This window comes from Enhydra lutris, unplaced genomic scaffold (assembly GCF_002288905.1).
Source record: "Enhydra lutris kenyoni isolate GAN:26980312 unplaced genomic scaffold, ASM228890v2 scaffoldscaffold57, whole genome shotgun sequence".
In the NCBI taxonomy this organism is placed as follows: Eukaryota; Metazoa; Chordata; class Mammalia; order Carnivora; family Mustelidae; genus Enhydra; species Enhydra lutris.
Window position 1 is genome coordinate 11,717,212 of NW_019154141.1, and position 15,391 is coordinate 11,732,602.

Here is a 15,391-nt window from a genome sequence, read left to right on the forward strand (position 1 = left end):
CCAGGAGCCTTGACGCCAGAGCCCTGGGACCTGCTTCCCAACTCGAGACTGGCACTCTCTGCCTCTGGGCCTCCCATTTCCCTCAGATTCCGATGATAACAACCATGTCCTGAGGGTCGAATGCTCTGCCCCATTAGGGGGTCTTGATCACCCCATTTTGAGAGCTGAGGAGAGTCTCTGGGAGCGGGACTGAGCTGACAGGCGCTGGAGCTCCAGTGTTTCTCTTCTCTCCTGAGTAGTCCTTCTCTTGCTCTTATGAAAGAAATGGGCAAATACAACTTTCTTCTTTAAAATATGTACGTATTTACCGCGTCCTCACTGTAGAAAACTGAGAAATACAGTAAAATCCAATCCAGAAAGCAAATCTACCCTTAACTTCATTATGGTAAGTGCTTCAGACATTTGTCAGCGCTCTCTCTGTGTAGTGTTCTACGTAAGTGAGATCACGTTTTATAGAGAGAGAGAGAACACATATAAAATATATAATAACGCAAGATAGATTTTCACTCCGCAGTGGCTTATAAGCATTTGCCTGTTTTATTAAAATTCATTTCTAAAAATTATTTTCCGTAATTGCCTGTGGCTCCAGGGTACAGATAGATGTGTTGTAACTTAACTGCCTTATCGTCAGGAGTATATTTTAGTTGTTTGTAGCTGGCTCTTTGGAACGGGGGGAAATAGATGGACTGTTAATGAAACCCCTCTGAGGAGGGTTCTAGTTTATAGGTTTCTGAGTGTTCCTTATATCAGCATGGGAAGCAAAGACCGTTTCTGTAACTACCATGTATTAATGGTTCAGCTCCTGAGTGGAAATGGCCCTAAGCCTCCGGAGAGTATTACCCATCCTCAGACACACTGTTCATTTACAGAGCAGCCAGCTGGGGGCTCTTGACGTCATCGTGAAAAACCACACATGGACTTCTAGAAAGTTAGCTCTGGAAGGAATATCAGAGATCACTGAATCCTTCTTTTTCATTTCATATATGGGAGTGTGCCCAGGGTTACAGAACCTGATGGGTTGGGGACTAGAATCAACTTGGGGGTTTTTCCCATCACACCGAACTGCCACAGTTGATGCCCTGTCCTAGTTAAGAGGGGGTAGACAGAAACCCACAGAGTGATGAACAGCAGTGTATGGCATCAGCTTGGGCAGGAGGAGATGGGGTTTGGTGGACAGGTGTAGAGTAGGGAGCTGGGAATCCCAGACTCGCAGTGTTGGGCAAGGAGGCCCAGAGGCAGGTGGTTTGGACCCATGGCCTGCTTTAACATTGGTGGACCATCTCACCAAGGAGAAGAGTTGAAGTAAAACTGTGGGCAGGCAGGGGTGGGACCACATCGAGGAGGGTTTGAAATGCCCGACAAAAGAATTTTGACTTTATCCTTTAGGCAGTTGGGAGCTATTAAAGATTGGGGGTGCTGTAGCCACATGGTCTCTGTCACCACCATTTCACTTCCCTGACAGAGCACAAAAGCAGCCGTAGACAATATGTAAGTGAACGAGTGTCACCGTGTTCCTATAAAACTTTACATATGACCCGTGGAATATGAACGCACGTGTCACAAAATACTCTTCTTCTTTCGGTTTAGTCAACCATTTAAACCTGCAGACAGAGCCTGTCCTTTGCTAGAGGGACATGCATCGGCTGTGGGCTGAACTTAACCTTGAGGGGCAGAACCCTCACCAGGCTACCCCGCACCAGCTTGCGGCCCTGACCCTTCTTTGCCAAACATTCAGAGAATGCTCTGAGGGGGCCGGGGAAGATTTCTTGCGTAAATCAATACCTCAACTAATTCTCCTTTCCCAGGAGCTAGACTTCCTGCACGGTGGCCGACCTAAACCTGACTCTGTGCTTTGACAACATTCCCTCCACCGTGTTCCCTCACCTGTTCACACACAGACCCCAGAAGTCCTCGAGTAAGATTAATGCTTCTGGGCAGGACAGAAGCCTGTGTCCCGACAGAACCCCATCTCCTCCTGTGTCCCGAGGCTTCCTTCCCCAGGCCATCTCAAGCAAACAAGACATGAAATTCATGTCCCCAGGCCATTTTCCCAGCCCCTGTAGTATCCTGGGGGCTGTATGTGTTTCCCAAGATCCAAGTTCTCCCTCACAACCTGCTTAAGAAAGATATACGTATAAAATAAATGGGGAAGGGGCGCCTGGGTGGCTCAGTGGGTTAAAGCCACTGCCTTCAGCTCGGGTCACGATCCCAGGGTCCTGGGATCGAGCCCAACATCAGGTTCTCTGCTCTGCGGGGAGCTGCTTCCTCCTCTCTCTCTCTCTGCCTCTCTGCCTAGTTGTGATCTCTGTCAAATAAATAAATAAAATCTTTAAAAAAAAAAAATAAAATAAATGGGGAAAATGCCACAACGTAATGTTTAAAAAATTAATAAATGAAGATAAAGATTGGGGTGGGCTGACATGGGCAAAGCTGATAGAAGGTGGACCAGAGAGAGGAGAGGGTGCAGGAAGGAACACCCACTTAGACACTTCTACCAATATTCAGATACAGGCTTGCGAGTACTGGTTTCCTGTTATCTGTGAGATGGAAAAGGAGGAGATGGGTTGGAGAGCCGTCCTCCCGTTCTTTCAGTGAGCGTTTATTATACTTCTGTAGCACACTAGGCCTGGTTCTTGTCAGTGTGCTCTGCGTGAGTGTGCTATGCTATGTGTGTAATAGATACAGTGGTGCAGAGGAGAGAGCTTCACTAATGGGGGAAAGAAGGGGAGAACTTGGTAATCAACAAAGTGCGGAAGAAACAGATTTTGAACTTGGTTGAAGTGCCAAGGGGCCTCCTGAGAGAGAGAACAGTCTGAAGGGGAACGTAGCTTTAGGGAAAAGATGATGAATTCCCTGTATGCCATCTCGAGTGAGAGGAAACAGTCTGACATCTGGATAGAAATACTCGGGAGCTAGTTGGTGACGTCAGTGATCCAGCTGACTTTGTTACAAGAGCCCTTGACTGAGAAGATATTGAATTTTAAAAGGCCCCATTGCTTGGCTTAGACTGACCAGGATTAAGGGTTACAGTCAAACTAAAAAGATTAATTGGTAGAAGATGAGATGAAGGTTGGCTTTGGTGTTTTCTCTCCAGAGGACTGGCTGTCTGCCTTCCAGAAGCTTAGGGCTAGTCAGAACTTCAGCATGGCACTGCAGCAGGGAGACTGGCCACAGAGAGTTTCTGTAGATCCAGGAAGAATGAGGGAGCCATTAAGCTCCACTTCTAGAAGGAACAGTGTTTGCAGAGTATAACACGTGAACAGCTGAGCCTGTTTTCTTGCAGGAAAGAGTATAAACCGTACCCTTGTCCATAGCTCAGTTTTTTGCTTGCTAGACATGGAGAGCCATCTAGGTGCTCGTTTTGGCTCCAGCATAGTCTTGTTGACTTTGGGCCAGTCCTATCCTTGTCTGCCTGCCTGGTAGAAGGAAATGTCGAGACCTTGGAAAGGAAGATGCTAGAATTCCTCAGCTGTAAACCACTTACACACCTGAAACAGACTTTCAAACAGTACTCAAGCAGGTTATAATCGTATGTCTTCTCTTACAGGTGACATTAACTACCAGGAATTTGCTAAAAGACTCTGGGGTGACATTTATTTCAACCCCAAAACGTAAGTAGAGTGGGGAAATGACTCTCTAGAGGGAGAATCCATTTTCCCAGGAAGTGGGGATAGAGAAAGAGTTCCTAAGATTAAAACCTACATTTTTATAAGCCATGATCCTGCCTCCTATAAGTAGATTGGCTTCATGAGCTCTTAGCAGAACGAGGCTGTTCCTCTTGAGGACGTTCACAGCTCAGTTCAGGGGTGCGTGCGAGTCAGAACCATATGCCCTCTCAGGAATCTCTCTTTGGAAATGTTATAATCACATACACACTCCTTCCCTTTGACCCTGCTCAGATTCAGAACTTTTAGGAGATATGCCCTTAGGATCGGTGACATGCCTTCTCCCTGCTGGCTCACCCATAACTCTTGTTTTTTCCTCTTTAGACGAAAGTTCACCAAAAAGGCCCCAACCAGCAGCTCCCAGAGGAGCTTTGTGGAGTTTATCTTGGAGCCCCTTTATAAGATCCTCGCTCAGGTGAGTGTGTCAGGTCGCCTTGTTCAGGTCTGGCCTCATAAGCATGAGGTGAAAAAGCTAGTGAACTCACACTTCCCTTACCCATAAACCGGCTCAGTTTCGTATCACTAAGTAGGAGGGTAGTTGATCACCAGTCTTCTCGATCTAGAACAATATAGTCCTCTAGATGCTGTTGAATTCAGAGTGAAGAGGAAAGATACAGAAGAAGGAAAAGGCTCTGGAGAAATTGGTGTAAAGAGTTTGTATTCAAAAGATTATTACGCTTGAGAATTAATTTCAGTTGTGGGGATACGATTTACAGATCGAGTTGAGAAAGTCCTCCAGGTTTAACAAATGTATATAATGTATACGTTAAAGCATTATTTACAACACCAGGGGAAAAAAAACTGGAAATAAGTGCTTACCAATGAGAATCAGATTAAATGAATTATGGTACATCTCAAATGATTTAAGTATTTTGCATCCATTAACAGAATGGCTTATGAGCTAGCTTTTAATGACTTTTGTGGGTATGTATGTATGTGATGTTTGTCAAATTGAAAAGGATGCATCATGGGACCCCTGGCTGGCTCAGTGGGTAGAGCATGCGACTCTTGATCTCCAGGTCATGAGTCCAAGCCCTGTGTTGGGCATAGAGCTTACCTGAAAAAATGAAGAAAGGATCCATCAGACAGTGGTAAAGATGTAGTTAAACATGTGGGATGCAGGGCGCCTGGGTGGCTCAGTGGGTTAAAGCCTCTGCCTTCGGCTCAGGTCATGGTCCCAGGTCCTGGGATCGAGCCCCGCATTGCTCTCTGCTCAGCAGGGAGCCTGCCTCTCCCTGTCTGCCTGCCTCTCTGCCTGCTTGTGATTTTTCTCTCTGTCATATAAATAAAATCTTTTAAAAAAACAAAAAAACCCATGGGATGCTTCATAGAAAAGAGCATAGCATTGCATTTGCGTGAATTTGTGCTACCTAAAAGGCAGAAGAAAGAAGTAAAAGAGTGACATTGTATGGGAATTTTCATAGACCTTTTTTCCAAGACAGTTATAAAATATTCCAGTGTTTAATAAGCCCAGTGCACAGTGGGCACATACACATACACAAAATGTGTGTGGCCATTCCAACTGAAAAAAAGTAGAACATAGCAACAACAAGACAAAATAGCATGATTAAAATTTATTGGTGCTGAAAAATGCTTAGTATCTTGAGTCAGACTGGAATGGATTAATAAAAGAAATTTATAGAATCTGTCTCAGTAGAGACCTTGAGTCTGTTGAGAATGATTTAGCTTGGCTTTGCCCGACCAGTGGATGGACTGCTAGGTTACCTTTTTTGGTTCCTTCCAGTGCAATGATGCTCTCAATTGGAGAAGTCTCTAAAATAGGGAAGGGTGAGGGATTTCCTGAGTTTGAGGAGATGCTGCTTTGCAGACACCAGGGGGCAGCACTGAAGGTCCGTTTGAGAGGTCCAGGTTTATTGGCTGGTGTGGGCATTTAACCAAACCCTTTTCACCCGGGGTTGGTTTAAAGAGAAGGTACCGAAGATTTCCCTGGAACCTAATGGTTGTCCTTGCCAAGAGCTCTTCCTATAGAAGAGAACTTAGTGCATTGACCCTTCAAATTGCCCTCTGGCCTTCCCTGGTAGCAGGCACCACACTAGGGCTGTCACTGCAGCTGACATGTCTCGTACCCACACAGGTGGTGGGTGACGTGGACACCAGCCTCCCCAGGACTCTGGACGAGCTTGGCATTCACCTGACCAAGGAGGAACTGAAGCTGAACATCCGCCCCCTGCTCAGGCTGGTCTGCAAAAAATTCTTCGGCGAGTTCACAGGTAACAGAAGAGCTCACGGCCCCTTTCCCATCCCCATCGTCACGTTCTGCCACAGGTGTCACACGGAGCTCTTCCTCGTCCCACAGGGGTGTTCAGAGGTGTGAGGCTCTTGTAAATAAACTGCAGGCTGGGATACCCGGCACCCAGATTTTCTCCCAGCTCTCTTCTTCAGTGGACGGTACCAAGGACTCTCTCTTGGGAAACAGAAGCAATTATATTTCCTTACCAGGAGGAGCATGCAAATTAAGGAGATGGGGAAGCAGATTCTGAGGTTCTAGTGTTTTTGCCAGGGGCCCGTCAGGAAGGTAGACTCCTGAGGGATATGAAGTAGTGGGAAAGCACCCGGCTCGGATTTCTTTCCCCCGAGCTCCTGTCTTCTCTATTTGAGTGACACGGAAGGCAGGTGCCTCAGTGGAAGAAGCCCCAGCCTGGTTAGGAAAAGACCTGAGTCTTGCTCCTGTTATGTTCCTGACCCTTCCATGTGGTGAGACCCTGGGCCAGCCCCCCAGTTCTTCGGTGACTCAATTTCTCATTTGTAAAATAAGGGAGGCAGAAAAGGCAATGGCTAAGGGCCCCCTCAGCAGTCTCTTGGTTCTGAGTCGGGTGGGAATTAGGTGTCTGAATCCTCCAAGGGCATAATTCTAGTAGTTCATTCTGGGCAGGCCATCAGCCCAACCTAGGAGATACCCACTGAAAACAGATCTGCCTTCCGCGGGGTGCTAACGGAGGTCCTCTCTGGCGTGGCTCATTAGCTGTTAGAAAAACAGGAACATGTATAGAACAGAAACGTGTGCAGTGTTTCCCAAAAGGAAAGAACCGATTTAGGGATTGTTCTAAGTAGATCTTAAAGAGATGGGGTACTTACTTAGTGTAAGTGCTCAGTGAGTGTTTATATTCAATGTAAGATTGTGGATTGGTAGAGATACTTGAAAATTTTTCTCTGCTGAGTTCCACGGAACTACTGAGCCCTGCTTCTTGCTCTTCCCTGGCGTAAGTGTGGCGCCATAAGTTTCAGAGCTGAACATCAGTCCCCTCGCTTTTAGCTCTCTGGCCATCACAAGTAGACCCATAACTCGCCACCCACTTCCCTCGTGAGAGCGTATGCTAATGGCCTGCTCTTCTCCCTCCACAGGCTTTGTGGACATGTGTGTGCAGCATATCCCCTCTCCAAAGGTGGGCGCCAAGCCCAAGATTGAGCACACCTACACCGGTGGCGTGGATTCTGATCTCGGCGAGGCCATGAGCGACTGTGACCCCGACGTAAGAGAAAACCCCCATTTCTCTTAATGTTTGTTCCCTCGTGTGTGGGGAAGCTGTTTTCTGGGTCATAGAAAGAATGCCTTCTTTCCATCCTTGCTTGTCACCCACTCTCCATGAGCAAAATCAAAGAGACCTGGATTCAGAGCCTGGTGTTACGGTGGTATGAGCTTGGGAACATTATTCAATCTTTCTAAGAGTCTTGGTCTATAAAATGAGGATAATAATTTGTATGGGATTGTTACAGGAATTGAATAAGATAGAGAAAGTATTATACCGTGTTCCGCGCGGTGTCTGACAGAGAGTAAAGATTCAACAAATGGGAGCTAACCTTGTTAGCCTTGGGCTTTAAAAAGATCTTTCCCAGGGGTGCCTGACTGGCTCCGTCAGTAGAGCGTGTGAGCAATGATCTCAGGGTCATGAGTTCAAGATCCACACTGAGTGTACAGCTTACTTTAAAAATAAGTAAATAAATAAAATTAAAAATAAAAAAAATAGGACAGTCTTTCCCAACCATTCCTAAGTCAGTCTAGTTTCTTGGCATAAACCCCAACCAGTTGAGAACTGAGTTACATCTTCGGAAAGAATTTGGGACAAGCAACTTGTAATTTTGCAAGTGAATAGTGCCAGTCTGCCATCCTAAACCTGCTTTTCTTTGCCATTGCCCTGAGCCCCCTAAAGAAAAGGAAAAGAGTTCTGTTGCTCTGCCTGTGACATCTGTTAACTAAGCAGGGGTCAGGGCGGGGTTTGGAATTTTCCCAGGAGATTGACGCATCTTCCTCTGGGTCGGGGCAGTCTTTTCTCGGACCTCATGTCATTGCTATCAAAAGAGATAGAGACCGTGGTATTTACCGTGGGAATATGTGTGGTTGACCCCGCACTCTGTCCCCATCTCCAGGGTCCCCTGATGTGCCACACTACCAAGATGTACAGCACAGATGATGGAGTTCAGTTTCATGCCTTTGGCCGGGTGCTAAGCGGCACCATCCACGCCGGGCAGCCTGTGAAGGTGCTGGGGGAGAACTACACCCTGGAGGATGAGGAGGACTCCCAGATATGCACCGTGGGCCGCCTCTGGATCTCTGTGGCCAGGTACCGCCAACCAGAGCCCAGAGAGGCACACCTTGGCCTTGTCACTGGAGCCACCACAGGGAGCTGGAGGGAGTGGTCCTGCTTGGAAGCACAGTAGCTGCAGGGCCCCCTACAATAGATCAGCTGACCCTCCCTCACATCTGTTGACTTCCAGTTCTTACTACCCAGAGTTGCTAGGGCCAAAAGGCAGCTACTCTTGGGATAATGCCAAGAGCTTTGCCTTTGCGTTTTGAATGGCTTGTATAAACTTTGGTGGCAGGATTTCTATTTTTACTCTTAATCCTCTCTTCCTTTTCTGTGTTCCTAAGTCATAACCTTTATGTTTCTTCCCAAAAGAAATGGTCTCCCAGCCTCCACTGACTATTCTTTGACTAAGACAGAAGATTTTGCTGGATCCCTTATAGCTCCCGCATCTGCAGAATCAGACTTAGCTTGGGCCTCTGGGCTGCTTGTGAGTTCCTAAGTTTGGCTTCTCAGCTAGCAAGCAGAGCGGAGGCAGTCCTGTTCCTGACACTGCTGCCGTACCTTGCCGACAGCCCCCGTCCCCTCCTCCAGGCCCACCCATTCCCGTTCCCAAGAAGGTAGAAGACTGATGAGCCAGGACAGTTACAGTATCTTCTGTGATGCTTTTGGCATGTCTTTACCTTGTACCCCTTGGCCAGTGCCTTGCTTACCACTAGTACCAACTGGAACTGGGTTTTCCTATAGTCCTCTTATAGTACCACGGGCTTTTCTCTCATGTGCCAATCTGTTGGTAACTCCACTTGACCCTTGAACAACACAGGTTCGAACTACATGGGTCCACTTTAATGTGGGTTTTTGTTTTTTTGTTTTTTTCAATAAATACGCTATAGTCCTGTAAACATATTTCTTCTTGTTTAGGACTTAACTTAGTATTTTCTTTTTTCTTTAGTTTATTGTAAGAATACAGTGTAGAATACATATAACACACAGAATATGTGTCACTCGACTGTTTATGTTATCATAGCCAACAGTAGGCTGTTAGTAGTTAAGTTTTGGGAGGAGTCAGGACATATACGTGGAGTTTCAACTCGGCGGGGGGGTGGCGCCCCTAACGTCTGCATTGTCAAGGTGTCACCTATACATATGTGAGGTTTTATGATTGGTTGTTTATTGTGTCCCTCCCCTGCTGGAATGTGTCTGTCTGCTTCACCCCTGCTCCTGGCTCAGTGCCTGGCATCCCTCCTTATTTCACTTCTCTGTTGCTTCAGGTACCACATTGAGGTGAACCGTGTTCCTGCTGGCAACTGGGTTCTGATTGAAGGTGTTGATCAACCGATTGTGAAGACAGCGACCATAACTGAACCTCGAGGCAATGAGGAGGTAGAGTTTCTGAAAAGGCAGCTGGATTTATTTAAGCTAGAGGATCACATGGAGCCACACCGCCCGTGAACAACCAGCAGCAGAACTCACGGGGGTACTAACCCGGAGTCATGTCTACTTCCTGGTCCTGGGCCTCTGCAAGGCTCAGTGTTCTACATCTGACCCTGCTTGATTCTCCCGGTACTCTGCTCAGAGGCTAGGAACTACGGGGAGTTCCTTTATCTTTCCCTCTTTGTTCTGCCAGAATGCGCAGGAGTAACTCCAAGCAGCACGATGGCTCCTGGTGGGGGTGGTCTGCTCCTCTCTGACCTCTGCACCTCTGGTGCCCACTCAGGCCAGGTGCCCTCATTCTTCTGCATTTTGAATTTCAGGCTCAGATTTTCCGGCCCCTGAAGTTCAACACCACGTCTGTTATCAAGATTGCGGTGGAACCGGTCAACCCCTCAGAGCTGCCCAAGATGCTGGACGGTCTGCGCAAGGTCAACAAGAGCTATCCATCCCTCACCACCAAGGTACGCTCAGGGCATGCGCGAGCTGCCAGGCCCCACTGCCCAGCCGGCGGGTCGGTGCTGCCCACGGCTTTGCGTCCACCAGGTGTGTCTGATCTGCCTCCAGCTGCCTGCGTCCGGAGCAGATGTTCCCATCTGCTGCTGTCATCTCAAAGCAGGACATGTTGGGGAGAGGGTGAGAATGCACGTGTGTGTGTTCATAGCCCACAGTGTGGGAAAGAGATATATCCTGGAGAGTACACTTTGAATTTTTTTTTCCAGAAAATATAGAGGGAAAAGTGAGTCATTTTGATCCTTCTGCATTCCTGAGCCTTCTGGCATACTTCTCTGAGTAGCTGGCTGGGGCTGAAGGGTCAGCTTATGTCCTTAGACGTAGGGCAGAGTGTTCCCTAAACGGTTGTGACGGGAATAAGTCAGTGACCTTATGCCTAGCAACACCATGCTGAATGGTCAAGTGTCTTGAGGATTAACCCATAGGCCCCTGCTCCCCACTGGTCCTTCTTGAAGAGGCTAGAACTGAGGCTGAGCAGTGGCTTGCTGAGACTGGGTTCAGGCACCGCCTCCTGGGCTCTTTGCATTGCTTCTGTTGCTAGCTGTTGTGGCTGGCACAAGAGGTCCAGGCTGTGACCCCCAGGGCTGTTGCATTTCAGGTGGAAGAGTCCGGGGAGCATGTGATTCTGGGTACTGGGGAGCTCTACCTGGACTGTGTGATGCATGATTTGCGGAAGATGTACTCAGAGATCGACATCAAGGTAAGTTAGCGTCCCCTTTCTTGAGCGCCTGCCCAGCCAGGAGCTTGACTCACGGCTCCAGACTGATTTTATAAGTAGCCAAACCCTTGATTCGCCTGGAAGGCCTGCGTAAAGAGGGGGTTGCTAGGGGAATAGATGTGTTTGGGAAGAGCATGACCTGTTGCTCCCTATATGGGAAGGTATTTGAGATCTGGTTTGCCCCTTTCTGCAGGGTTATTCTCAGTGTCATACGTTTAAAGTCAAAGCTCCCAAGCCAAAGTGATTTCTTGGTCTTCTGTTAAAAAAACAGTCACACAACCCATCTTTGGCAGTGAGGGCTGTGGATGGTTTCAGGGAGTGAGAACTGGCCCTTCTGAGTTTGCTCTCAGGTCATGATGTAGCCCCTCAGTTCAAGTGCGCCTTTTTGGTAGACATGTTTTCTCCCAGCCCCTGTGGTGGTGGGGGCGGGTGCCCTCATGTACCTGTCTCAAGCGTTTCTCCTGATGTGCCGAAGTCGGGTGCTCTAGAAGACACTGGGTTCCCAGTAGCCGGCCCTGCGGGAGCTTCAGAGAGGGTCTGAGAGTGGAACGGGGACCTGCCAGGCTGTCCCTAGTGCCCACAGTGACAGAGCCACGCGATGTTCAGTGAGCGGTGGGGGGGTTGGCTGAACGGATGTTGGAAGAGACCTTGGGGGACTATCATTTATGCCCAGGTTCCTCATGCCCAGGCTGAGGAACACAAACTCCACAGTCTGCTAGGTTTTCTCAGGCTGCTTAGTGCCAGTCTGCACTTTGCGACCGCCGTGGGGCTTGTTGCCGACGCTGAGAACGGAGTGTTGTCACAGAGAAGGTGCCAAGTAGACCTCAGAATTCCCTTTGGCACAAGATTGTCCTTCCAACAAATTGAGACCTTGCCTAACAATTTATTCTGTTTCCCCAGGTGGCTGATCCTGTTGTCACATTTTGTGAGACGGTAGTGGAAACATCTTCACTCAAGTGCTTTGCTGAAACACCCAATAAGAAGTGAGCTGGCGGGGGGGGCGCCTGGGTGGCTCAGTGGGTTAAAGCCTCTGCCTTCAGCTCAGGTCATGGTTTCAGGGTCCTGGGATCAAGCCCGCATCAGGTTTTCTGCTCAGCAGGGAGCCTGCTTCCTCCTTTCTCTGCCTGCCTCTCTGCCTACTTGTGATCTGTCGAATAAATAAAAAAATAATCTAAAAAAAAAAAAACTGAGCTGGTGGGTCCGAGTGCCCCTGGGACGGACAGGGGACACTCTCCTCTCCCCACGCCTCTCCACCCTAATCACAAGCGCTGTGGAGAAAGAGACCCCCAAGCCTTGGGATGGGGTCTTAGGATGCTTGAATTTTACCCCAGCACTCTCATCCCTTAGGCCTGTAGACATGATGCTGTGGGGTTCTTTGCTGGAGGTACCCCAAGAATGAGTGGCCTTGTCTTTCTGTATGATATGATCATCTTAAAATTTTGCCCTAGCAGCAGCTCCACTGTTTTTTTTGTTTTTTTAAGATTCTATTTTTAAGTGATCTCTACACCCAGCATGGGGCTCAAAGTCACACCCCTGAGATCAAGAGCCACCTGCTGCACTGACTGAGCCAGCCAGGTGCCCCAAGAGCTCGCTGTTTTAAAGAGTGATAGATTTGAATGAAAGAAGACAGAAGATGAACCCTTTTTGCTCTACTCTAGCCCTCTGGCTTCTACTGGTGTCAGTGCCTTGCCAGCCTTTTCTTAGGGCTGTCCCTTCTGCGAGTCCTGCTGATCTTTATCGCTACCCGTGTCCGTTATTTCCAGGAACAAGATCACCATGATTGCTGAGCCCCTTGAGAAGGGCCTCGCCGAGGACATAGAGAACGAGGTGGTCCAGATCACGTGGAACAGGTGAGAACGTGCTGTGGTTCCCAGGCTGAAAGGAGAAGAGGCGCCACAGCCTGCCCACCTGTCCCAGGAAGCGGGAAGCGAACTGTCCTCCAGGAAGGCAGGATCTGTGACCCCAGCAGGCAGGAATCAGCAGAGCTGCTGGATGCCTTCATTGTCTCCTCCTCCCCACCAGGAAGAAACTCGGAGAATTCTTCCAGACCAAGTACGATTGGGATCTGCTGGCTGCGCGTTCCATCTGGGCTTTTGGCCCTGATGCCACCGGCCCCAACATCCTGGTGGATGATACCCTGCCCTCTGAGGTACAGCAGAGCTGGTGGGAGCCATTGTGTTGGTTTCTTTGCTGTTGAGTGGAAGAAACTACAAAGTGTAATTTCTTTTCCCCAAAGTGTTTTGTGGCTTCTGGTGAATCTTCTTACCAGTATACCTACCTTCTCCTCCCTCTAAACTCTGGTTGTTGCCGGGGTCACTGCTCATACATGCCCTCATGTTCTGTGCAGGTGGACAAGGCTCTTCTTGGCTCAGTGAAGGACAGTATCGTTCAAGGTTTCCAGTGGGGAACCCGAGAGGGGCCCCTCTGTGATGAGCGTAAGTTCCACCCGAGCCTTGGCCTCCCCTGCCCCAGCCCTCTAGGGGCCTCGTGCCTGGGCATTTGAGGTGAGTTGGGCTCATCTATGGGCCCTGGCAAGAGAAGCAGCTCGGGACACACAGGGCCAACCCCCGTCCTGGGGCAGCATCCTCTCCCCTCCTCCTTCCCCGTCCTAGTGCTATTGCTTGGGACATTCTGGAAATGAAGTTACTCCTAGACTGACATTTGCTCCCCAGTCCTGAGAAGGAATGTGTTCGAGGAGGGGTATCAGGTGGGAGGTGGGATCAGAGTGGTTTATAGACCAGGATTGGATTTAGTGAGAAGCAATGTGCAATTCCTCGAATTTATTCTTTATCCAAAAACAAACATTTATCCAAAACAATTAAATCCTTTATCCAAAACAATTAAACAGCAAGAAGAACACATAAACTTTTAGGAAGGCTTTACGATTCTTGAGCATGATCTGAAACAAACACGAAGAATGTGTGCTTGACTTCTGTGCTATGCTGTAGGCCTTGGTACCCTATCAGAACGCCCATCTGCAGGGTGATTGTGTGGCCTCAAGCCAGCTGCCATGCTGCTAGAGGCTCCTGGCTGCTCTGTTTTGGGCCCTTGACGAGTACCACAACTGCTCCTCGCTCAGCAGCTCCCCCATCTCCATTTCAGTGATTCGAAATGTCAAGTTTAAGATCCTGGATGCAGTGGTTGCCCAAGAGCCCCTGCACCGGGGCGGGGGCCAAATCATCCCCACGGCGAGGAGAGTCGTCTATTCTGCCTTCCTCATGGTGAGTGGATGGCACTGACCTGGTGCGGCGTGTTAGGTAGAAGTCCAAGCTTTTGGGGCATCAAGACTACAGCCCTTCCAGTCTTTTCTTTACCCGGATCCTTGGTCCCCAGCCTTCCCCAAGCTGAGGAAGCCTTTCTTGCCCCATTGCAGGCCACTCCTCGTCTGATGGAGCCTTACTACTTTGTGGAGGTCCAGGCCCCTGCGGATTGTGTCTCCGCTGTGTACACCGTCCTGGCCAGGCGCAGGCGAGTCACCGGGATGGCGTGTCCAGGAGGGTGCAGAGAGCAGGAGCACAGCAAGAAGTTACCGGGCTCCTGTGGGGAGGCAGATGGGCCTCCTGCACAGTCTCTGTTCCTAAAAACCCACTGAGCTGGTTCTTCAGAAGGAAGTGGGAAAGATTTAAGGCAATCCCCAGCTTCACCGCAGATAAAAATTTTGAGATTCCTTCTTGGGTCCTCTCTCCTTGGAGAGCCCTTGGGGAAAGTACTGAAATGTGACAGTGGGGGTAATGTCTGTAGGACCTTGTCTCGTCAGCGTTTCCACTCTCGCCTAGCGGTCACTGCCCCCTTTGACAGCCACAGGAAAGGACACTGAGGGCCCCAAGCCTTTTCCGCCCACTATAGCATGATTGTGGTTATTCTTTCTTTGATGGGAACTCTGTGTTGTGATACGTTTGGGGCCAGATTCTTTCTCTGCTTTTGGTCTCCGTAGGAAAGGGACTCAGCCTTTCTTTTTCTGTCGCAGGGGGCATGTGACTCAGGATGCACCCATCCCAGGCTCCCCTCTCTACACCATCAAAGCTTTCATCCCTGCCATTGATTCTTTTGGCTTTGAGACTGATCTGCGGACTCACACCCAAGGGCAAGCCTTTTCCTTGTCTGTCTTCCACCATTGGCAGGTGAGAAAACAGTGCAGGCCGGCCACTGTGGCCTCCCACCTGTTGAAGGCCAGTCCCCTCTGGCCTGTTCCCCTTCCAAGCCCCAAGTGAGATTTCCAACATCCTAAACAAGAGTCGTAGACCCCCTGAAACCACTTTACCTTTCAGATTGTGCCCGGTGATCCTCTGGACAAGAGCATTGTTATCCGCCCCCTGGAGCCACAACCTGCTCCTCACCTGGCCCGGGAATTCATGATCAAAACCCGTCGCAGGAAGGTATGCGTCCCTCCGGCCCATGGCCAGCCCTCATTCCCCAGGGCTCTTGGCAGGAGTTGGATCTCTTTTCCTTTCTTCCTTTGGGACCTTTTTCCCAAAGAGTGGGAACAGTTCACTACACAGTGCAGAGAGGTGGTCTGTACAGCC

At 49.2% G+C, this 15,391-nt stretch overlaps 1 protein-coding gene across 1 annotated transcript in view; it reads left to right on the forward strand.

Annotated features, from left to right (window-relative positions):
* LOC111158070 (elongation factor Tu GTP binding domain containing 2) overlaps positions 1-15,391 on the forward strand; it is a 41,286-nt gene that overhangs the window by 25,243 nt on the left and 652 nt on the right. Inside the window, exons 12-27 of the mRNA XM_022519886.1 lie at positions 3,548-3,611; positions 3,990-4,080; positions 5,761-5,896; positions 7,029-7,156; positions 8,052-8,245; positions 9,478-9,589; positions 9,961-10,101; positions 10,749-10,850; positions 11,769-11,851; positions 12,632-12,718; positions 12,891-13,017; positions 13,216-13,303; positions 13,971-14,089; positions 14,242-14,336; positions 14,836-14,989; positions 15,137-15,244. Coding sequence (XP_022375594.1) covers positions 3,548-3,611; positions 3,990-4,080; positions 5,761-5,896; positions 7,029-7,156; positions 8,052-8,245; positions 9,478-9,589; positions 9,961-10,101; positions 10,749-10,850; positions 11,769-11,851; positions 12,632-12,718; positions 12,891-13,017; positions 13,216-13,303; positions 13,971-14,089; positions 14,242-14,336; positions 14,836-14,989; positions 15,137-15,244 — 1,829 coding nt within the window. The remainder of the gene's footprint in view (positions 1-3,547; positions 3,612-3,989; positions 4,081-5,760; positions 5,897-7,028; positions 7,157-8,051; positions 8,246-9,477; positions 9,590-9,960; positions 10,102-10,748; positions 10,851-11,768; positions 11,852-12,631; positions 12,719-12,890; positions 13,018-13,215; positions 13,304-13,970; positions 14,090-14,241; positions 14,337-14,835; positions 14,990-15,136; positions 15,245-15,391) is intronic.